The following is a 24,425-nucleotide window of genomic DNA, read 5'->3' on the forward strand; positions in this document are numbered from 1 at the left end:
GAAAATTGAGAGTACAGTAGACTCTTCGATATCCAGCACTTCTATATCCGGGTGACAGCTGCCAAACACTGGCGGATGATATATTCAAAATTATTTTCACTAAACATGAAGTTTGTCCAGAGTGAATTAAAGTATTATTAACATTGTATCGAAGTTTTTAATACATAATTGTGATAAAAAAATGAAACATAAGCACACCATGAAGAAAATTCTCTTTTTCTTTGTCAGACAGAAAATAAATTCACACTGCACAAAATGGAAAAACCGTTGATCATTCAAAAAACCTAAATGTCATTTTGTCCCCCAGTCAGCCGGATATCGAAGAGTCTACTGTAGTTTATTATATCAAAATATGCAATATACAATCTTTGGATATTCTATTTTGTATTTCTAAAGAACTTTTTACTGAAAAAAATAAATGAATATAAAAAATTTTGAAAAAGAAAAGTCATTTCACAAAGTTCGAAATTAGTGATTTTTGATCTCAAATATTTTCTTTTCCTGAATATCTGGAGTATTGAGAAAATTAGCCAAGAATCTTGGATCCTTCTATTATGATGTAGTGCACAAACAGATAGATTTCAATTAATGTAAATAGTCAAAAAAAATTTCCCCGGGTCATATATGACCCTAATGACGCGAAAGAGTTAACCATCGTATTACACAGCTCTCCTCTCTCCGATATCCGGCACTTCAATATCCGGATGACAGCTGCCAAACACGACGGTTGATGAATTCAAGCGCACCACAAAGAAAAATCTGGTTTTCCGTCAGAAAATAAATTCATAAGCGCAAGATAGGAAAATCGTTAACCAGATTCAAAAAACCCAAATGTCATTTTGTCCGGATGTCCGGATATTGGAGAAAGCTGTGTAACTCCTTTCAGGAGAATAAAAGACTCTACACCGTAAAAGCAAGGTGAAATTTGGCAAGTTCAATTCTATTTGTTGAATTAATTGAAATTTCGAATAACAACCACTGAAAATATCAACTTTCAATTCAAAAGGAATCAATTAAATTGCAGAATTAGCAAAAATCAACCCTCGGTAATGGCCCAAATGCAATAAATAGTAGAAATAATTATTATAATAGTACTACAATGAAACAACAAAATAGCATAAACTTCATTTCATTTACTGGATGAATATTTTAACGATTATCGTGTGTAAATCAATTCGATTGTCGTAGTAATTTTGCAACCGATTATCGCCAAAACGTTCAACTTTCAACTACTTTCGTTTGAACTCATTCTTTTTCTTTTCATATTTTATGTAATTTCAGTGGAAGTTTTGGAGGAAAATTCAACTTACTTTGCTTTTCAAATAAGAAAATTCAACTTGTTTCCTTTTCAACTTTGCTCGAATCAATAGTATCGATCAATGATCAATGATCGAATGAATAGTATCGATAAATCTATATCTGTTATATATATCTGTTATATAGCCTTGAGACGGCTTAGCGTAATTATATCGGAAATAATGGTCAAACTACATTTCCATCATTTTCCACTAAGTCGTCTCTCGGCTTAAGTCGTAAGTGTGTCTAGAGCATAAGTAAACGTCGACTAGGGATTGTTGGGCCACTCATTGCGACATTTTGAAAAGAATGAGACTGTTCATAAGGTTCATAAACATCTATATTAGTTACAGAAATTGCAGCTATTGTTTAAATTTTTTAGAATCGACAGTCGATTGGGTCGAAAAGAAAATAAGTTATCATGTCACCTCAGATTTTCTAGCTAGAAGTGTCCACAAATGTGCGAGTCGATTTCTCTCTGCCACTAAAGATAAGCCGGGTGCATTGCATGGGCACAGTTTCAATAATTTGTCATCTGGTTTTTGCTTACAAAATTGCATAAAGAATAATTCAATTGTTCCGTTCCAACAAAATCCGATTTTTAAACGATTCAATTTTAATCCGTATCCAAAGGACTTTCGTATTTAATTAAGCATGTTTACGAAAAAATATCTAGGTCCTAATTTTTTATTTTTTCTAAAATTTTTATTTTCCATAATTTTTATTTTAACAAATTTTTATTCATGTGCTATAAAATGTTGTCCGTTGTTAAAATTCAAAATAGTGTATTGAATTTTCACATGGTCCGCCGGGATTTTAGCTGTCGCAGTGGAGCTATCGCGCCCGATTGCCCCCGACAGCCTGAACATAAAACCGAAGAAGAAGAAGAAGCTCTTGTGGGTCAAAGAGCGCCTGGAAAATCTGTGAAAAAAAAATTATTTATCTGCTGTAAAGTCAATGGTTTGCTCTCTGACTAGCTGGAATACAGCTTTTAAGTCTGAAAATCCCTTGTCCCCATTGTGTTCTGTCTTTAGTGTGTGAAATATAAGTGAGAAAAGCCCCAGAGGACCTCAAAATTGACACCAGAAGGGGGCCCCAAGTGTTGCAAGATTCAGGGTTCTGTGAGAGGGGAAGGTGACTCCCAGGGACACGCGACAGTGAGAAACAAACAGAGAATCTTGCTGTGGAAGTGCGAAAAGTCTCACCTTTTCGGCTTGGACTGTACTATTTTTGGGGAATATTTAATAACCTTGAGAAAAAAAATAATTGAGCATTTTCCTGGTTAGAGAAGACAGAGAAAAGCTGGAATTGTGAGGCAGGAAGTGAATGCAAAAAGATCAGAATGCCGCTTTTTGGGAAGAAAGACAGCAGTAGCAAGAAGGGGAAGAGTGGAAGGGATTCTGCAAGAGATTCAGACAAGCTGCCGGCCATTGAGGACAAGTACATTATGATGGAATTGCTTGGAACGTGAGTATCTTAAGCTTCTCTCGTAATACTCAATTTTATAAACACCTTTTGACCTTATAAGACCGATATACACTCAAGGAACAAGCTTTTAATACAGTCTTCCGATCGGGGGACTAACCTCGTTATTAAAATGTTTAATTTTTTTTATTAAAAAGTGATGAATTGTAAAATTTTACAAGAATTTCTCCAATTATTCTAATGCCTCATTCACATGATGAAATATTTTGCATAGCAATATAGTTCTTAAAATAGTTCTCAACTGTTCTCTATTGCTTTTATTTATTTTTTTTTTATTAAAAATTTAGTAAAAACAGAGATTTTATAGTAAGATTGCCTACAGTCATTGGGTATGAGTTACACTAATTCTGAGAGAAAGCATTAAAGTATTAAATGTTTAAATATGTCTTAAATGCGGTACAGACAATGTACAAAAATACTAGAAATAGATTTTTCATATTTTGGAAATATGGTGCTATTCCAATGAAAAATGAAGATGTTTGTTTTTAGCACTTTACTGTTCCCAAGTGCTTCTGCATTATCGGCATTACATTGCATTGATTCCTGTCTTGACTGTTTTACCTAGTCCTCGCCGTGGTCTAAAACCACCAAACAGTTGTGACAGCAACCAATACAAAGAAAAATTGATTTTATACATTCAAAAATACTGGAGAACAAGTAAAGTGCTAAAAAAATACATTGGAATAGCACTGTTTACTGTTCTCAAGTGCTTCTGCGTTATCGACTATTTCTGGTAATTGTTGCTGTCACAAGTGTTTAATGGTTTTACAATATAACAAGGACTGGGGAAAATCAGTCGAGACAAGAACCAACACAATGAAAAGTCGATAATGCAGAAGCACTTGAGAACAGTCATATGCTAAAAACAAACATGTTCATTTTTCATTGGAATAGCACCACTACTACTTTATAAATTAATAGATGATTTTTATGTAAAGAAAAAAGATAAATGGTAGCGGTTGCAGAATTTAAATCCATTGCATTAATTCTGTAAAACATCATGTATTTATATAGTGCAACTATATAGGAAAAGATTTTGTCACTTAGAATTCAAATCAGGAAAAAGAATGAAGAAAAATATTACCAAAATCAAGACAAAGTCTAATTTCCATGCGTCACTCCTAGAGAAAACTTTGTGACGAAGCATGCAAAACAAAATTATTTTCTATCTGTCGGGCTTTTTTCCAATGTCATTTAGGGACAAAATTCCGGAAGCAATTCAGATAATAATTGCGCAGAAATAATAGTTCTATTTCAATGGAAAAATAGACATTTTTTTTAATACTTCACTGTTCTCAAGTGCTTCTGCATGATCTACTTTTCATTTTGTTGGTTCCTGTGACAACTCTTTGGTGGTTTTGGAATACAACGAAAATTGGGGAAAATACATAGTAGAGACAGAAAGCAACGCAAAGAAAAGTCGATAATGCAGAAATCACTTGAGAACAGTAAAGTGTTAAAAAAAATGTTCAAGATATTGTTTTTTACTTTTCATTTATAATAAGAATAGCACGATAAAGTCTTTAAAATTGCATAATTTACGGTTAATGCTTGGCGCACAATAACTTTTGTTTTGTAAACATATTTTTGACATTTCAATGAGAGTGAGTGAGATTTACATCTAGTCATCTCGCTCACTCTTATAGGAAATTTTGAAAACATGTTTACAAATAAAAGTTATTGTGCGCTAGGCATAATATTCCCAAAACGCACAATAACTTTTGTTTGTAAACATGCTTTCAAAATTTTCTATAAGAGTGAGCGAGATGACAAAATATAGATCGCACTCATTCTCATTGAAATGTCAAAAACATGTTTACTAAAAAAAAAAGTTATTGTGCGCTAGGCAATAAGCTAAAGATGTGAATTGGGTTAAAGGCTATTTCATACATACTTACTATAAAAATTTATATCTTCAATTCTAAAATCCCAAAATATCTAAGTTAAATACAGAAAATTTAGCAAAAACAAAAGAGAAGTTGACTGTCAAACATTTTCAAGTTTCTTTTTTTTATAGTCAACGCACTCAACGCACAATAACTTTCGTTTGTAAACATATTTTCAAAATTGCATATAAGAGTGAGCGGGATGATTAGATCTACATTTCATTCACTCTCATAGGAAATTTTGAATATATGTTTACGCAAATAAAAGTTATTGTGCACTGAGCATTATTCTAAAGCTGATCTCGTGGTCCTTTTAAAAAGTTAAATACCTAATAAATCTAATGACTTTGTACACACCATTCGTGAAAAACTCACTGCAACCTTTTAGATATTGAGGTTAGCAACTATATTCATTGGATGATGCGCTTGAAATTCCCCTGGCTCGTGGTAGTCTTCAACTTCAAAGAGTTTATTCAAATTTAAAAATTTTCTGGATGTAACGACAAACTAATTTTTAACCTAAAAATAGTGCTTTTGACAATGTTCTTGTTCTTTTTTTCGGTTGTAGTTAAGGAATTTAGAGTCAAATAGAAAGTTTCAACAACTTGAAGACCTTATACAAATTAATTTCTCAATGCTTCCTAGTAGACGTTTCTATGTTTTTGCAGGAAAAATAAGACATAACCTCAAAAAAAGTAGGTGTTACATAGATATAACTATTAAGAACTAATTTAAGCTATAAAAAGTAAATTAATTATGCACATATGCAACTTGTAATACAAGCAATAATAATCTAACAAATAATCAACTCATTTCAAATTTAGATTTTGAGGTTAGGCATAATATAACCTCTAAAACGAAAGTTATCTCATGGAAGACATTTCCCGGTCTAATTTAAAGAAATATTAGATCATTTCAATCTTCTGATATGACTAAATTGTTTGGCCGCTATTTTTTTAGATTTATATTTTGTTTGGTTAGAAATGAGATGTTTTTGTGATAAAAAAAAGATAGTAAAAAACTTTGAAATCCTCAGAATTGATAATACAAGATTGTTCGTTTTTCAAATGAACAAATTTTTAAAAATAATTCCTGCTTTTTTTAAAAAATCAGTTTAGTTTTGAAGGTTATGTTTAACATAACCTCACATTTTAACCAACAAAAATTGTTTATTTGCATATATCAATAAAAAGGAATGAAGAGAACGTACTAAGTGAATACTTCTGGTACTTTGTTAATTGCAGTGGTGCATTCTCAGAAGTAAGATTGGCTGAGAGCAGAGAAACACCTGGTCAATTATTTGCTGTTAAAATAATTGACAAAAAAGGGCTCAAAGGCAAAGAAGATTCACTTGAGAATGAAATAAAAGTTCTGAGAAGGTAAGAGATCAAAAAGAAAAATTTAAGCTTTGCTTCCTTTTCTTCTTGTTTTTCACCAAAAAAAAAAGAATTCTATTTTATGTATAATAATATATCCATTTTTATAACCTCTTTGTTTTATGTTAACACACGCACGTCGAAAAAATCACCCCAACCACCCCGGCTGAGAACAAAAATCAAAATCCGCCCTCAGTTATTTTTTTTATTTTAAATCAAAAACACCTTTTCAAAATTATTGCTAAATTTATCCATTTCATTTATTGTAATTTTTATTTTTTTTAAAGCACAGAAAATTATGAAAAAAAAAATTGGAACACAAATCCTTTAAAAATCCAATCCAAAAAGCAAAACAAAAAGAACGCGTTATGCACAATTTACTAATTTTTTAGTTTTCCATTCTCTGTATAATATATTTATTTAGCATTATTTGTTTTGTTGTCTTTTTATTTTTGTTTATTTCTTCAAAAGAGATCTGCAATTTTTTATTTTTGCTTTCTCTTTTCTCTTTTTTTCTTTCTAATCTTCAGGTTCAGTGCATTTCAAAATGAGAGCGATGGTCAAAACATCGGACCGGGGTGAGTTAATGGGGTGATTAAGAGTGTAATTGCTATTTATCCATAATTAAGCCCTCATATTCGTCTAGAAATAAGGGGTGACAAAGTGTCTGATGCTTTGCGAAGTGCTCGAATTCATGAATTAGTTATTGCACATCAAAATTAATTAAGCTTTATTTATCTACATTGTACTAATAAAGTTTTCTTAGTTGTTTGTTTTATGGGGAACATACTCATAAATTTGAGCATTTCGCAAAGACTTTTCCCACTTAAGTTATGTATTTTTTAGGGTTTACCGGTTCCAAACCGATTTTAAACGTATTCATGGACCACTCCAAAATTTGTTTGAAATACTTACGAATTCATAGTCGGTCCACAACGAGTTGAAACTATTTCATATTAGCCAGGGACTAGGGTCTTTTTATACTTTGACCTTGAGAATTTGTTATTAAGAATGGATCAAGGGAATTTTCGTACATGGGCGAAATGACTACTTAAAAAACTTCAGAAAGTATCCGGAAATGAAAAAAGAATGGCAAAAATGTCTCATCTTTGTAAAATGCTCGAACTTTTAGCTTAGATACTATAAAAAACTTCGAGAAACCAAATTCAAGGGGAAAAGCAGAGTTTACGATTTTGAGGATTTCGCAGTATTTCTTCGTAATTCGTGTTTAATTTTACTGATTTTACTGATTCTCTGCTGTTTTGAACTTTCAGGAGAGCAAGTAAAATCGCTATGAGGTGATGTATCTGAATTTCGGATAAAAAATAGTTTTCAGTTTTCTGGTTTCAAAACCTTTCCAACGAACTGAAACTTGACTGCATTTGGTTGAGAAATTACCTCTCTAAAGCTCTTTTAGTATTTGATCTTGAAAAAATCATTGTTAGAAAAAAATCAACGGTGTTTATAAACAAAATATAACCTTTAAGTAAGTTATATCCACAAAACGGGCTGACAAAACGTCCCAGGCGTTGTGAAATGTTGAAGTTGTAACTTAGATGTTATACCTTAAAAGTACTTTTGCATCAATTACCGTTTAACGGTTCGTAACCGATTTAATACGATAATAAGCAATAGAATTGATTTTCAGACTAAAATTATCTATCAGGTCATAACCGGTTTATTACCGGTTCACAAACAATTTGAACCGATTTATAAATCACTCAAAATATTGCCCAAAATACACCTTAGAAGTAAAATAATTGAATTTCGGATAAAAATTAGGTATCGGTTATAAATTGGTTTATTATCGGTTCAGAACCTATTGGAACCGGTTCTGTCTTGTTAGGAATTCCAAGACCTTTCCAACGAACAGATATTTGACCTCATTTGGTTGAGAAATTAGCTATCTAAAGCCTTTTTAACATTTGACCTTGAAAAATTTTTATTGGAAATTATTCAACCGTGTTTACAGACAAAATGTAATCTCTAAGACATATCCAAAAAAATGAACAACGTATATTCCCGAAAAATGTGGTTTTTTATGGCATTAGGGGTATCAGATTATTTGGTGTTAGTCTGAGGAAGCTCCTTTTTCTCAAATAAAAGAACTCAAATTTTCTCCAAAGCTTTCGACAATTTGTACAGGTCATCTTGGGTAGTTTAATTGAAATCTTTTACTTATTTGGTCTTAGCGGATAAAATTATCTTATTCGAAAAATTTGTTGAGAAAAGTGAATCCGGAAGGAGAGGAGCGGTGAAAGTTGGCAACTCAATAGATATTTTATGGAATAGATATTGCTTGGAAACCTTAAATAGTAGTCTATCGTCTTTGTCTTCCCTAAAATTAATCCTATTACGTTTAAAAATGAATAAAGATATATACATGAATTTGACTGTAATTTTGGACACCGTACTTGTGATTTGGGACACTGCTTATAATTTCGGACCGTTGTTATTTTGTCATAGGAGCTCAATTCTCGTTCATTTTAAGAACCGTACTTACTAAGTCGTCCTCCTGTTTATGACAGCAATCCTTGTATGTCGCATGTAGCCCAAAAACTTTCCGTATAGTTAATTGAGGAAAGTTTACTTCGACACTCTAAATACGCGTTAATTCCGTGTTACCTTACTCTTCCATCATTTTTCTAACAAGGAAAGTCTTGATTTTAATTTTCACCCCGTATATTACTATCTAACATATATATCTCAAAATGAACAGAATATACCATGGATCGTTCTGCCGAAATCTAGAAAAAAACATATTTTTAGTGGAAAGGAGGGGGGTAGGGGAAAAATTAAGATTATATTTGGATTCCCAGGGTAAACTTGTGGGGGGATACGTAGAATATTCCAAACTGCTACCTTTCGCCATTTAACGTCTTCACACGAAAAATGCATTTTTGACTTTTTTGACCTTGCCACATAAGGTGAACAAAAAATCTCTGAAATCTAGGACTATCACTAATGAATTCCTTGGTTCCAAATTATGGAATATACCAAGTCTCATTGACAAACTCGATTTCGAGTTGGAGGACTTTCCTTGTAAGAATTTTTCCATTGTATCTCGTTAATAGAGGTAATGCTTTTTTGGTTTTCAGGCACTATATAGAAACTTATGACAAAATCTTACGAACATTTTTTTGTGTGTTTACGAACATTTACGAGCAAATGTTTGTAGGAAGTACAAAAAATGTTCGTCAAGTGTTCATGTTACGAACAATCTTTGTGAAAAAAGTACAAACTTTTACGAATTTGTTTGTGGGTTATACGATTACCGAACATTTCGTAAGTCTCCAATAGGAATTCACAAACATTTACAAACAGTTTTGATATTACAATTTTTGCACCCCCCCCCCTCCCAAAATGAATATTGCGTATCCCTAATATCACGCTTTCCATGAAAAAAATAATTTCTGGGTTCATTTTTTAACGTAAAATCGGTAAAATCAATAAAATCACTGAAATAACTCTGATTGTAAAATCAAAACAAACGAGAATGAGGTTATGTTTCACTGTCCCAAAGTGTCACAATAACTCAGAAACGAAAATTCCCTGTTTGAACACTGTTCAACGAACGTTTTCGGAGCAAGGTTCGCTTTAATGTAAATCCTTACGGCCGGCGTGGGAAAAAGCGAACGCGGTTGAAGCAATAGTTCTCCTTGGTGGCCACTACTTTCTGAACATTTGGGAGGCCGCCACCGTCGCGGCATGTCGAACAGGCAACTCTACTGTTGCTGGGAACGAGTCGACAATGCATGCAGGGTCGCACGTCATCTCTGGATCTAACGATACTAGAGATTCGATAGTGTTGAATCGATACTAGCGAGGGCCAAAGTTATCATTTCACCTAAGGGTTCTTGAGATTTTTGGGATATTTCCGCAAAAAAACCCTTTTCTCTGATTTTGATGAAGTATTTTAAGTAGGCTAAGGTAGAGGGTAGTGGGAGGCTTCCTACGAAGCTAATGTTGCTACCAAAGTGACTATGGGAAGCCCTCTATGTTGCAGGCTATCTCATCCGAATATTGTGCAATTGCTGGAGACGTATGAGGATAAGGCAAAAGTGTACTTGGTGATGGAATTAGTGACTGGGGGTGAGTTGTTCGATAGGATTGTGGAGAAGGGTTCGTATACCGAAAAGGATGCTTCAGGACTGATTAGGCAGGTGCTGGAGGCTGTTGAATATATGCATGAACAAGGTGTTGTTCATAGAGATCTCAAGCCAGAGAATCTTCTATACTACAGTCCAGATGATGACAGTAAAATTATGATAAGTGACTTTGGATTGTCGAAAATGGAGGATTCAGGCATAATGGCAACAGCATGTGGAACACCGGGATATGTTGCACCGGAAGTACTGGCACAGAAACCATATGGCAAGGCAGTTGATGTATGGAGTATAGGTGTCATCTCATACATTCTTCTCTGTGGTTATCCACCATTCTATGATGAAAATGATGCAAATCTCTTTGCTCAGATACTCAAAGGTGAATTTGAATTTGATTCACCATATTGGGATGAAATTAGTGAATCAGCTAAGGATTTCATTCGAAATCTCATGTGTGTCAATGTTGAGAAGAGATACACCTGCAAACAGGCCCTAACGCATCCATGGTAAGTTTGAAATATTATCTTATCAACGCTATCCAAGAAAAAACAGTATCTTTCATAATACTAATATTTTTCATACTAATATTCCTACCCATGATGCTTATGAAACGTGCGAACTACTTTATGCTGGTCCATGAAACGGTTTTATCCTTACGAATCCGTTGTTCCTAGGTCTTCAGTTAAGTTTACTAATCAGTTTCCATTCCTTCGTTCTATCTTAACGAATGTTTACGCACTAAAAGAGTAACAAGACGTTTCTCTAATCTCGTTTAAAGGCCCAAACAATCCGAAAATTCTTATTCCTTAACCGTTTTTGCTGGTTCTTTGCTAGTCGAGCCCTCGGCTATACTTCTGAAACAACTGAATACAGATCTTTGGTTGGAAATCAAATTCTGTGTCAGTCAATCGAATGATGAACATTACGGTAAAAGTTGTGATCTAAGTCCAAGTGCAGTGTAACAATTCCTGGTTGTACGTGATTTTCCCTGCCATTTTCGATATCTGATGAAGAGGACATCCATCCTCGAAACGTCGTAGAGAATAAAATTGTGGAAGTCAAGAAAGGTTCAGTGTCTCCGTCCATTTCCTGTTGGCAATCAAAGAAATGCTTCGCCTCAAGCCGTTTCTTAACAGGTTGTTGTACTGTGGGATTACAAACGAGGGAACCTGGGTTCCCTCCAAGTATGACCTCAAGTTCGCTCAGTAAAACTACCCGATCATGCATTAGTTTGGTGAAGGATCAGGCAGCCTAGAGTAAGCTGGAAAGTCTATAGTAAATGTTGTGGTTCTAGCATAGCCAGATACAACGTTTCTATCATAGAACATTGCAAGAATCGAGGATAGGGGAGTATTTCGGAGGCGTGGGCTGCAAGTGCAACAAAGGCAATAACTGACATATTTCCAATGGATTGTATACGTTTTCAAAAATCCTTACTGTTATAAACGTTACTATTCAAATCCGTTCCTGGACCGCTTCTAAGCCGTTGCGGTATCATTGCCTTCTGGGTCTTTGTCACTGTACCTTTAAGTTGGAGAACCGGGAGAGTCAGTCCGGTTTGGAACGTCAGAGAAGAAGAACGTGTGGGCATGGGTCTCTCGCGGAAATCTGGCTCCGGGAGAGCCCATTCCCTCTCAATCCTTCCAACTTAAGAATCCAACCGGTAGTTTACAGTAAGCGATGGCTCTATTAGGCAGAGCTGTTGGAGCCTACAATGTATCTCATGGCACTTCATTAGTACACTTAAGCCTTAGTTGGGGAACCTTTGATCGGTATTTGAACAAGCAGTATATAATCTGCAGAAGGTCGGGAACCCTTCAAACTGCGAGTTCAGTACTCGCACCAAAAACAGAAGGATCCTGCATTACGATATCCAGCAAAGAGTAAATATTTTCCATTTCCGACGACGCCCGTTTGCGACCTGATCTAGTGACAAAAAGAACCAGGATTACTTACTTACTTAGGTGGCTGCAACGTTCCTTGCAGGGACCGGGCCTCTCGCACTAACCTCCTTCAGTCCTGGTGACTCTCCGTCAACTCGTTCCAGAAACGTAGCGTAGGTCGCTGTTGAAAAGTCTGTCCTATCATAGGCTCCTTGCGAGTTTTCATAACAATCTTGTTTTTACGAAAAGCGGTTGTTAGCCCCTCGTCCAATCCTCTCTAGAAGAACTAGATCCCTTGTTCGTTTACCCAATCTTCTATCACTTACCTGAGTGTACCCCGGGCTACAAGGCATCTAGCCCGCTTGGAGATGAACACAGGAATTTAGACCCCAAATCCTCTCCCTTCAGTAATAACCTTCCCGCTTTGAGAGCTCTCTCAGGTTAAGGATTTCCTTTACCGATTCGAAGGTTTATCAGAGAGAACTTTCCTAAAAACCCGTTGTAAGTTCGAACGTTTAAACCGACGAGTTACACAAAAGGAAGTTAGTTCATGAAAAGGACATTTATTGTAGTGAAATCGCAATTAAAACGTTCTGTCATCCTGGAATTCCACAAAACTACACAAAAAGTTCACTTTTTGCAACATACGTTTACATTTTACACACTGTTGACATTAGTGGTGATCGAAGTGTCAAGAATACCTAAATTCGAAATGACAGAACAATCACCGCTAAAGCGGCGAGTACGTGAACTTACACTTTAGGCTTCCGGTAGATTTTCGTATAGGGTTGGCTTGGCCTTGGAGTGGCTTTGTCTCTTCGAAAAGTTATTACTGAACGGAGCCAAAATCTGTCCATCATTTAAAAATCAGGCCGATCGTATCGATCTGTTTAACTTCAATATGAGCTCTGTTGTGCTGCACAAATTGTTGAAAGAGTAGCGTAATGAGAGTCTCATGCCGGCCACCTTTTACAGAAACCTAGCCCCCGGCGAAATGTTTTTTTTTTATATGGAGCTGTTTTAAGCCAACTCACAAATTGATCAGAAACTCAGCTTACACTTTTCAGAACATGACCGCATTTAGACAGATACATAATATATTTATCCATCTATACAAGGACCAGAATCTTGTACATAAGGAATACCTCACTTTTGACATATATCGTGTAACGGCCACGAGTGCAGAAAAATTTCCATACGCATTTGTATGTGAAAGTAAGAAATTGGCTTCAACTTTGAAGGCCACTCGCAGGGGACTAAACAGAAACTGATTATGTCTACTGGATTGAAAGAAATTGGAAAGTCTAGCTTATCTTTTTTAGCTGAATTAATACGATAACTTAAAACGGGATTTTAGATAAGTGGCAGTGGATCAACAGGAGTTGAATCGTCTGAATCTGAAGTAACAACTTCAATCCGAAACTCATTTTTGTAACTTACTTTACCCGTGCTACAACCAATCAATGGCCTTAGCTTGACTCTGGATCCTTCGCCACTTGAGCCTGTTACGCGCAACTATTGCTAACACCCATAATATGAACAGGTGACTTATTCCATGTCATCTGGTTCATTTAAGATCGGGTCGTCCTCATTCTTACGAACCAAAAGACCAGCCCACTACAGTCTATTGAGGTGTATTTGCTTGACAACGGTTACCTTTCGGTAGCCGTTATGCATCGCATAGGCTTCGGAAACTCTCTTTGTAATAGCCTGAATTACTTAGGTAGTTCGTTTTTTTAATAATGCTTTGGCATTTAAATGATCGAATTCAAGACCGACATGACACTAGACAAATCTACAGCTCATCAGTTTTAAACGCAGGACTTCTAGGTCATAGATCTATTGCACTATTCACTCATCTACTGAGATCCCTTGACATCTCTTATTTCTTCTTTCAACTTTGTTTTTTATCAAAACTCTAAATCCTGCTTTTCGATAGGATCTCTGGAAATGCTGCCAGTAACAAGAATATCCATGGAACTGTTTCAGAGCAACTTAAAAAGAACTTTGCCAAGTCACGTTGGAAGGTAAATAAATAAACTTGCTCAACTTAAAAATGTTCAGTTTTACTTAGGATCTATATAAGCACTAATTCTTGTTTCCTAAACAGCAAGCCTACCATGCTGCTACTGTCATTCGGCAGATGCAACGAATGGCATTAAACAGCAGCGTAAATGCCGGAAATTCGGCTTCAGGACGTACTGGAGGCGCCACTGATGTCTCATCAAATACGAGCCTAAATGGCAGTGGCGCCGGTAAGTAGGCAATAATATGATAGGCCGTCTCTCTACATTGCGAAGCGTGGCTCAGATTTAACTGACGGATGAAAATGAAAAAAAAAATTAAAAAAATTAAACAGAAACTTTCCACTTAGAAGTTAGAAAAGGGGGAAATAATTTTATATACTCGTTTTGATCTAAGACTATCGGTTTTACACTTTTTTTGTTATTGTCTGTTTTTGTGGGCGGAGTTCAGTCCCGAAGATAAAATCTTCGTTACTCTTTTTTTGAAAGGTTGTGCTGCCTTTAATGTTTTTTAACTGATTTATCCCCAACTTGTGAATTCTTAATTTTCAAAAAATATTCTTAGTTGGAAAAGCTCCGCCCATTTATTTTTTATATTGTTCATTTTTTTTTAACGGCAATCTCTATTTTTTATATTGACTGTAGTTTTTTATTAGTTTTTTTTTTTTGTTGGGTTTTACTACTTAGAATTTATTAATTACTTAATCCATGACTAATATCGAATACTATTCCACTAGGCTGTCTATTATTGTACCTTGTACTTGTTTTTATCTTAAAAATTTTAAAAATATTTTTTTTTAAACTTCTTTCTCTACAATCTCGATAAAAAAGAATTGTTCTTAATCTCATAAATTAATACTTAAATAAATAAAAAACTAAAAGAATCTTGTAAATATAGAAGTTACTTTCGAAATTTCCAAAACGAAATTTAAAAAAATATATATATATAAATAAAAGCTATAAGTGTAGTTGTTAGTAATAGAAAATTTAAAAGAAAAATATATAAAAAATACGTTTAAATTAGTAAATAAAAACACAATGTGAAACATAGTAAAAAAATGTTTTTTTAAAATGTCTTATATTTTATTTTGGAGTTAATTATTAGTTTTATAAATAGTTTTTTTTTGTGCAAAATTCCAAAGAAATAAAGAAAAAAAGTGGCATTTAGGAATTGAAGAAAAACAAAAAAAAATGTGTTTTAATATCCCGAACTTCCATATCCTGAAGAGGAATTCTGTAACAGTATGACAATGTCATATGACAATTTTTTTGTGGTAAATTTGGGAACAGAACAACATTTAAGGCAATTGAGGATCGAATGGACATTGCAAGAGTTCTGCGAAGCTCTCAATGACTCATATGAATTTGATTCTCAATTATAATTGAAGGCCTTCCAAGAATATGAGAGGCTTCAAAAATAAAAGACCATCCTGATGAAGTTAAATGGGCAGAACCACAGGATGAAGAAGAGGAGGCATGATCAGGAAAATATCCCAAGGGTAATTACCTCGGATAAGTGGGTGGACTTTTTTCAAAGAAAAAAAAAAAGATTATGAAAAGAAAAAATGAAGAGGATAAATTTGAGAGAAAAGTTGCAAGAGAGGCAATCAAAAAGGAAAAAGAAAAGAAAAAGGAGGAACTCAGTGAAGCCCGAAAAAAACAGGACTTGAAGAAGCATTGGAAAAAATAAAAAAGCATCAGAAAATAAACAGCTCCTATTATTTTCAAATTATCTTTTTTATTAAATTACTTAAATTAATTTATTACTATTATTTTCTTTGTTAAATTTATGAGGTGTGATTTTTACATAATCACTTACTTTATAAGCAACCAAAATACTCATTTTAAAAAGGTGGCATTGAATGGATCCTCAGGTGGCACCAAATGTAGAAAGTGGCATAAAATGGAGATTTTTGCATAATCATAAACAATGTTTATTCTAGATCCTTTGGAAAAAAGTTATAGAAAATCACTTATATTTATAGTATGACATAGCTTCAGGATACATTTAACCCAAATTTTAAGCCGTTTGGTTGAAGAATGAGAAAATTATAAGCAATTAAATTCTAAAAGTGGCATTGAATGGGGCAAACACTTTACGGCCCCTGAATGTATACTATTTTGTGACGCGGGAAATTTAAAGACACTATGCTTATTTTTCAGTATAACACTTTAATTTCCTTTAATCAGATAAAATTTTTAAATATTAAAATTTTTAACTCCGCGCGAAATTCGTTCTACGGCGGATTTATTCAAAGGAAATCTGCGGATATGCAAATTTTCTCGATGCATAATGTAATTTCGCGCGTTATTTTCGGTCCCGAAAATGTGCATAATCCCAAGACTGTATTTATAAATGAAGATATATTTATTGTTCCTCGGCTGATGAACTTCAAATAAGTATAATATGAGAAAGCTTTTGATAAGCCTAGATCAGCTTATTGTAAGTGAGTTTCCTAACGTGAGCTAACTCGGAATGCATGCAAATTCGATTTAGAGCTGAAGTTGGAGGACGCCATTCAGTTATCTTGAATCAAATTCGTGAAATTATACAAATTTTGTATTTAAACCAAAATATCAAAGATTTGGATGGAGTGACAGAAAAGTGATATATGGGTGAAATGTAGACAAGAACGTTCTTTATAATTTTGCCGTAGAACTTGATCTCATCGATTAATCAGAAGCCGAGATAATCGAGGTTGTTTGTTTCTGAAATCGTTTTTTCAACCAGAGCGCCCCAAGGGCCGCAAGTGTTCATTTGATGAACTTCAACTATATCAAAGAATTGTTGTATTTTGTGAGACTTTCCTTTTAAAACCCTATTTTAAGTATCTTGGTCGAGTAGAAGCAGTTAAATTGGCATCTGAGTGGTTTCAAAGCTTTATTATGGGAAAATCAATTTTTTCACAATGAAAAATGGTGAAAAATGATGTATGGACGAAATGTAGACACAAGTGTCCTCTATAATTATGTCGAAGTAATCACTAAAATCGGTTCAACGACAGTCAAGTTAATTGAGGTTATGTGATATTGAAATTGATTTTTCGACTGTGTCGCCCCTGGTGTTGGTCCCACGAAGTTCAAATGTTCTAGAAAGTTGTAGCATTTGGTGAGATCTTTCGTTTAAGCCCTCACCCATCAAAACATAGGTCACATAGAACCGGAGATATGATTTTTTGAATTTCGTGAACTTTGACCCCTCATATCTCCGGTTCTGTTTTAACCACAGCGCACATTTGCACTATTTTGGAAACGTTCTAGACTAGACTACAACACTCTAAAATATGATTAACTTGCACAATGCCGTTTTTGAGAAAAATGAGTTTGAATGTTGATGAATTTTGACGCTATCGCAGCGCCACCTTGTGGCATCCGAGTGGAAGTAATAGCTAGTTGGTTTGGGATAAACTGAACTGAATGTCTATTTCTTCCTGGGTTTATATACAATTCTGATCCTAACATCAGGACCGCTACTTCATAGTCCTGATGAACTATGCCACCTCTTTGTGGGTATTCTCCAATAGATGGTATATTGGACCCATCTTTGTCTCATACATTTCACACCTGTGGTGACTTTTTGAACTGCCATCTGAAAGTGCTCATCGAGACGAAACCAAAAACCCAAAATTTAGCTCAAAATGTTAATTAGAACCGGAGATAGAGGCCGGTCAATATTCGAACTTTGACCCCATATAGCTCGGGTCAGGGGTTATGGATCGACTTAACTATTTTTTTTGTTTGATTGGTATAATCAGCGACTACAACATACTAAAAGTTTAGCCCGATGCACAAAGGAATTTTTGAGTTATTTAACTTAGAAAATTAAAAAATCTTCTTTTTAATAATAGCGCCCCTAGCGGTAGCTTTATGAACTTGTGATGTTAGAAGGGAAGTCTCATTTTACGAGAGCTTTCCAAAACGCCCTCACTTTTTAAATTCCGACAATTAGAACCGGAGTTATGGCAGTTACGGCAATTTTAAGAAAATTTTTTAGACCCTTATAGCTCGGGTCAGGGGGATCAGGGGACCTTAAGGCCCAGCAGTAATATACTAAAATCGATGCCATAGACGTAGACTCTCGCTAATTCGGCTCTTTTAAGATCGGGCTACTTTTTAATTCGGGCAGCGGTTACATTTGAAAAAAGTTTGTTGTCATTTTTCAAGTTTGATTATGATTATCAAATGAATCAAATATGCTTAAATTTGGCATGGCTTATCTTAGTTTTGATGTGATTTTGCATTATTGAGGGGTTTTATTTTTAATTTTTATTTTTATTTTTAATTTACGATAAATATGAGTATGTAAACTCAATATATGTATTCAGATTAATAAAAATTCGTTGCATTTCAAAAAGTTTGTCGCCCGAATTTCTCTCTAATTCGGGTGACATTTCGGTCCCAAATGCCCGAATTTGAGAGAGTCTACTGTATAACCTTTGCTGAAAAACGCAAGTCGATATCTCTTTTAGTTTAGGAGCTATTAAGCTCCAAAGAGCGGCCGGACGGACGGACGGGAACGGTTTTTAGCCATCCATATATTCGTGATCAGGAAGTGTCAAAACACATTCTGGCAAAGTTTGGGGCCGATCGGAGGACATGAGATTTTGTTAGGATTATAGGTGAGATTGTTAAGAATCTCACCTAATAATTTCTTAAGAAAAAGTCAAGAATATCAAGAACAAGAAAAAATTGTGTCAGAGAAACTGGGGCAATAGTAAAAAGTGAAAAACTGTTCAAACTGTTGAGTAGTCCTACGTTTATTAGTTTTTTATTGCACTGATTTACTGGATTCACCTGTAAAGCACTACGCAGGCCTGATCACGTTCTAAAATAGCATGGAGTTGGTGTGAAGATATGCCAGCGGAGCAACAGATCTCATGAGTGCATTTAAAGCCTGTAAAAGGGAGTGTAGGTCGATGGGAACCTGTGTGAGCAGACGGTAAGGCTCGTGGTAGAGGGCGACTACTCCGTCCTTCTTCAGAGAGTGTCTCTCGTCGTATGGAGACGGGATACCGATGTACGGTTCGAATAAGACCCTCTACTAAACCAAATAGCACCATTTGCCGGTCATTGATGTTCAAGGCTGCCGGATTGAAGCGAACACATATCTCACCGTACGTCGCTCCATGAGCCATCGAGGCAAACATTCGAAACACATCACGTACATCACATCTGCAAAGTAAAAGGGGTAAAAGGTAATGCCCTTTCAACTAATGATATTATTTGATTAGTGGAATTATTTGAAGTAATCTAATGTGATTTTCATTGAGAAATTTTAAGAATTGCGGTTTTTAGAGCAGATTTTGCCTTTTTTAAAACATTAAAAAACTCCCAAGGTAGGGGTTCATGATGATTTTTGGTGAAAATTTTTCCAAAAAAAAATTTCAACGTAATGCCCCATTCCATTGCATAGATTAAAAAAAAAGTCTCTTGATTTTAGGATACAAAATGTATCCTAAAGGTAGGCCTAGTTTATCCTATGTGAATTCTTACCTTGCGGGTAGTTTACTGCATTGAGCCACACAACGCTTCTGGAGTGCCAAACATTTAGCTAGTTTTGCAAGTTTTGGTGTAGGTCGATACATGTTACTGTACTGAAAGAGAGGCACCAGTAGTGCCACACCTAGCGCAACTAGGTGACGTATACACTCGCGTACGAGATCAAGTGCAACATCAGCAAGGGCGCTGATACGGCTAATGTGATTAAAACCCGTAATGTAAGGAAGCAAGCGTAGAGTTGTAAGGTCCCATTGGTCACGGGCGTAGGTATGAAAGGCAGGCAGTATAATTGGTGCATGATGAGGTCCAACAACAACTCCTGCAGCAGCCTCTCCACATTCTGGTGCAGTCACACATAGCGGAATAGTTGTTGAACCCTCTAAAAGGATTATATTAATAAAAATCCATACAAAAAATGAAGATTTCGAGGCAGAGCTAATATTAATATGAAAGCGTTAGGCAAACACTTCAATTATCGATTTTTTCGCATCTGAAGAAATTTAAAAGTCGTAAAATCAACACTATTTTTGCAGATTATTGGCGAATTGGTACGATCTTCTCAATAATCAATAGATTGGCATGATCTTTACAAAGACTTGCTACGATTTTTTAATGGTTGACTAATCGACAAAATCCTTGCAGAGATCGATAGAGTGGTACAATGTGTACGATCATGAATCAACAAACTGACACGATATTATAAAGATCAATAAATTGTTATGATGATTTCAGTTTCTGAGATTATCAATACATTCTTCGCGGAGATTAACAGATATTTGCATGATCTTCACAGAGATTGATAGATTGGTATTATCATTGATCGATAAAGTGGTATGATTTTATCAATGATCAATAGACTTGAACGATCTTTGAAAAAATTGATAGATTAATACCAACTTTTTAATAATCGATAGATAGGTACAAAATTTGCAGATATATGTATTATCCAATTCGTGATCGGTATGATCTTTTCATATTATTTGGAGATCGACACGATATTTCCAGAAATCTAAAAATTGACACGGTATTTTCAATTACTGGATAGATCGACATTGTCAATTGATATTTCAATGACTGACATAACGGCTTGCTCTCCGCAGATTAGGTTTGCACCATCTGCGTGCAGAGATCGATAGATTGATGCGATCTTTTCATTAATCGATAAATTGGTATGATTTTTTCAATGATCGATATGTTCAGGAGGGGAATTCTATAACACTCTAACAATGCCATATGACAAATTGGGTTCGAATCTTAGGAGAGCTTTTTTGAAAATGCGATTCTGTAGCAGTGACATTGCCATTTCAGCTCACGTGGCATTGTCAGAAGTCACATATTTAAGATTTCTGGCAATTCAAATGACAATGAATTTTGTTAAACAAATCAAACAAGGCGTCCTGAATTTTCATAAAATCAACAAGTAAAGGGATTTCATTAAAAAGCCAATGAATTGAATTTTCGAAGTCATATGATATGACAAAAAAAGCTCGAATGACATTGTCAGGTTTCGAACTCACGCGTGACAATGCCACGAAAATTACAGAATTCCCCTACAGGGGTGTGCAGAAACCGTTGAAACCGAATAAATGTCAAAATAAATTTATTCAGATAGCGTTTTGACCAAGGGTAACTCATTTGCATTTTTTCTAACAAGGGTTTCTGGTTTCGCGAGTTTCGCAATGCACGTATTGGGTTTCTCGGGTTTCGCAATGCAAAAAGTGAGTTTCGCGATGCAAAAATGAGGTTTCTCGAGTTTCGCGATGAAATTTTTGGGTTTCGGGATGTAAAAAGTGGGATTCTCGGGTTTCGCGATACAACGAGTGAATTTCTCGGGTTTCGCAATGCAAAAAAATAGGTTTCTCAAGTTTCGCGATGTAATTTTTGGGTTTCGCGAAGCGTTTATCGGATAATTGACAAGGGTTTCTCAATGTGAGTTACCCCTTGGTTGTGACCATTAATGTACAAGTTTTATTTGACGTTTATTCGGTTTCAAACGGTTCTTGTACACCTCTGGATAGGTTAATACGATCTTCCCAATGATCAACAGATCGATACGATCGACCTGATCATTAAATGATCGACAGATTGCTTTCGTTCGTAATAACCTTTCGAAAAGACAAAGCCAAGTCAAACCTATTCGAAAATCTACCAGAAAAAGACTAATGTACGAGTTCACGTACTCGCCGCTATTTGAAGTGTTAAAAATACCGAAATTCGAAATGGTAGAACAATCAGCGCTAAAGCGGCGAGTACGTGAACTTGCACTTCAGGCTTCCGGTAGGGGTAGATTTTCCAAAAGGTTTGGCATGGCTTTTGCCTCTTCGAAAGGATATTACTGAACGGAGTTTTTGATGGTTTCTTTTTCAATGATCGATAAATTTACGGATTGGCATAATTTTAACTAAATTCAGCATACGAGTGAACTGTGAGATGTATAGTTGTCTACTCTTTGATATTATTTCTCATGCCCTTTTTTATTTGTCAATGGGCCAAACTGTTAAAGATATCGGCATTGGTCCTTCAGTAAACCTCGTAATAATAACGAAGAATCATCCTAAGAACAAATTTAACTAAACTAAGTTGGTATGATAGCACTTACCTTGGAGTAGGCAAACACCATTGGAATTTATGTCATTACGGACACGTGTCAATAGATTCTGGAGGCAGGAAAAGAGATCACCGTCTGCTACATGTGAAAGTAGTTTGCTGCTTAGCTCCAAGTCAATAAGGTACTCAGTCAACTTGCGGACAACTGGTTCAAAGGCCACAGTTCGCGTGGTTGATGCGAACACGAAACAAACATTGAAGTGAAAAGCATTCCTTGCATACGAATTGCTAACGATTCGCACTGGATAGCCTAGTATTTTCATACCAAGCATTGACCTAAGCAAAGTACAAGTGGTATGTTAGAAATTGGTTATATTCGTCACCAAGATTGGCAACGCTTAACGTTTTCTATGTTTTCTATGTCCGTTATGGCAACGATTTTAATGATCGATTTTTTTTAAATTTAAAATACAGTAGACTCTTCGATATCCGGCTGACTGGGGGACGAAATGACATTTAGGTTTTTTGAATGATCAACGGTTTTTCTATTTTGTGCAGTGCGAATTTATTTTCTGTCTGACAAAGAAAAAGAGAATTTTCTTCATGGTGTGCTTATGTTTCATTTTTTATCACAATTATGTATTAAAAACTTCGATACAATGTTAATAATACTTTAATTCACTCTGGACAAACTTCATGTTTAGTGAAAATAATTTTGAATATATCAACCGCCAGTGTTTGGCAGCTGTCACCCGGATATCGAAGTGCTGGATATCGAAGAGTCTACTGTATGACCATCCCCAGCGAGCACCGCAAATGTGCTCGGATGTGTATTTTCAGATGAATTGTGCTAACCTTAAAATGACACTCGCGAGGCAATGCCATTTCTATATATTTGGTTAGCACTTTTTGTTCGAGAACTGCTGACCGGTCAGTATATTTTTGCTAATCGATTTAGCAAAACTGTGCTGAAAACACTGATTTTTTCAGCTGAAAGGTAACACATTTGGCTCACAATGTGGCCTAATTTGTGTAAAAACCCTTCAAGAATTTAACTTAAACCAGTTTATAAAAGGGAAATATTGTACTAATAAAAACTATCTTATACTCATATGGGATCCTCTTATGGGATCTTATAAGAGTTCAATCGGCTGGAGATGTTCACAATTGAAGCCGACATTTGGAACTTGTATAAATGTACGAAAACAAATATTAATTTAGCAAATCAGAAAATCATCAAAGTGCTTATATAACAAGACATGCTTTATATTTCATCTCGTTCTTGTTGTGATGGAATCAATTTTTAGGGGATGCAAACAACTTGTTGTCAGGTTCTATTTTTTCGCAAAGTGTAAAAGAATTGAGAAATTATCATTTAGTATTAATTGTTCTAAGACCTTTTCTTGAAAAACTATTTAATATACTCACTAATCCAGCACAATGCGCTATTTTTGATCTGAAGCTCAAATAGCCGTTAGAGAGTCTTGTTTCTTCGGATTTTTTTCATTGATAAGTCGAACAATAGAATGGCAATAAAAATAAACTTACAAGCAAATAAAAGTTCGCTGGAGCTGTTGCACCTTAGGAATGATATACCGACTGACAATCTGGAAAACATCTTTGGACACATAATCACTAGGTACTTGGATTGTTATTCGCGGACCGGCTATAGTGTGAAATTCACAGAGAAATATGCATTGAACAGCATTACCATGCGACTCCATCGAGCAAGAGAATAACACTGAAGTGACTGATCTATTGACACAGAGAGATAGTGGTACAAATAAATAGATCTCGCTCTATCTAGACCTATGAGTGGTGTATCTTCTTCTCACTCGCCCGTATGTTCGTTCACTCAATTATCACTTGATGGACTTTCAACAGCCGACATATGCTAATTGATTGTACAGAGTCGGAAAAGTTCGATTTGGATCAGGGTAATGCAAATAAGACCAATTGAAACTCAACGAGCTCAGCATAATCACATTATTCAAAACAAATCCACAAAATGCAACAGGTCCATTACTAATTGTCAGAATTTGATCATTTAAGGTGCAATTGAAAGGTCTTGTTGCACACTACAACTTTTCTAAACATCACAACTTGGTGCGACTACCGCTAGAAGCGCTAAAGTTGAAAATCAATCAATCGTGTAACATCAGTGGAAATTATAATTGACTCTATGGTCTATCGGTCTATGTGTATGTCTTACAGATCCAAACGACGAATGAACTTATGTGAGATCAAAATAACCGAGGTATTGGAAATCGGACATATAGTATCACCGGTGCTGGTGGCCCGACAAGATTTCTCTTCTTAAGAG

The 24,425-nt window shown here is 35.3% G+C and overlaps 2 protein-coding genes across 3 annotated transcripts; one reads left to right on the forward strand and one right to left on the reverse strand.

Moving 5' to 3' along the window:
- Positions 1-2,111: 2,111 nt before the first annotated feature.
- On the forward strand, positions 2,112-15,115 carry LOC129807249 (calcium/calmodulin-dependent protein kinase type 1). Of its 2 annotated transcripts, XM_055856396.1 has the most exons (6): positions 2,112-2,763; positions 5,912-6,046; positions 6,574-6,621; positions 10,050-10,655; positions 13,972-14,059; positions 14,143-15,115. In XM_055856396.1, exons 1-6 carry the CDS (start codon positions 2,639-2,641, stop codon positions 14,293-14,295), a joined length of 1,155 nt encoding a protein of 384 aa, XP_055712371.1. In that variant the 5' UTR covers positions 2,112-2,638; the 3' UTR covers positions 14,296-15,115. The 2 variants fall into 2 exon arrangements, with proteins under 2 accessions (XP_055712371.1, XP_055712372.1); XM_055856397.1 differs by lacking the exon at positions 6,574-6,621 and having other exon boundaries at positions 2,124-2,763.
- A 3,677-nt stretch (positions 15,116-18,792) lies between these two features.
- On the reverse strand, positions 18,793-24,211 carry LOC129807248 (GATOR complex protein NPRL2-like). Its single transcript, XM_055856395.1, has 4 exons — positions 23,651-24,211; positions 22,155-22,438; positions 19,550-19,934; positions 18,793-19,228 (listed from the first exon to the last, which is right to left on the reverse strand). The coding sequence occupies exons 1-4, from the start codon at positions 23,824-23,826 to the stop codon at positions 18,847-18,849; spliced, it is 1,227 nt and encodes a 408-aa protein (XP_055712370.1). The 5' UTR covers positions 23,827-24,211; the 3' UTR covers positions 18,793-18,846.
- Positions 24,212-24,425: the final 214 nt, after the last annotated feature.

Source organism: Phlebotomus papatasi, chromosome 3 (genome assembly GCF_024763615.1).
Source record: "Phlebotomus papatasi isolate M1 chromosome 3, Ppap_2.1, whole genome shotgun sequence".
NCBI lineage: Eukaryota > Metazoa > Arthropoda > Insecta > Diptera > Psychodidae > Phlebotomus > Phlebotomus papatasi.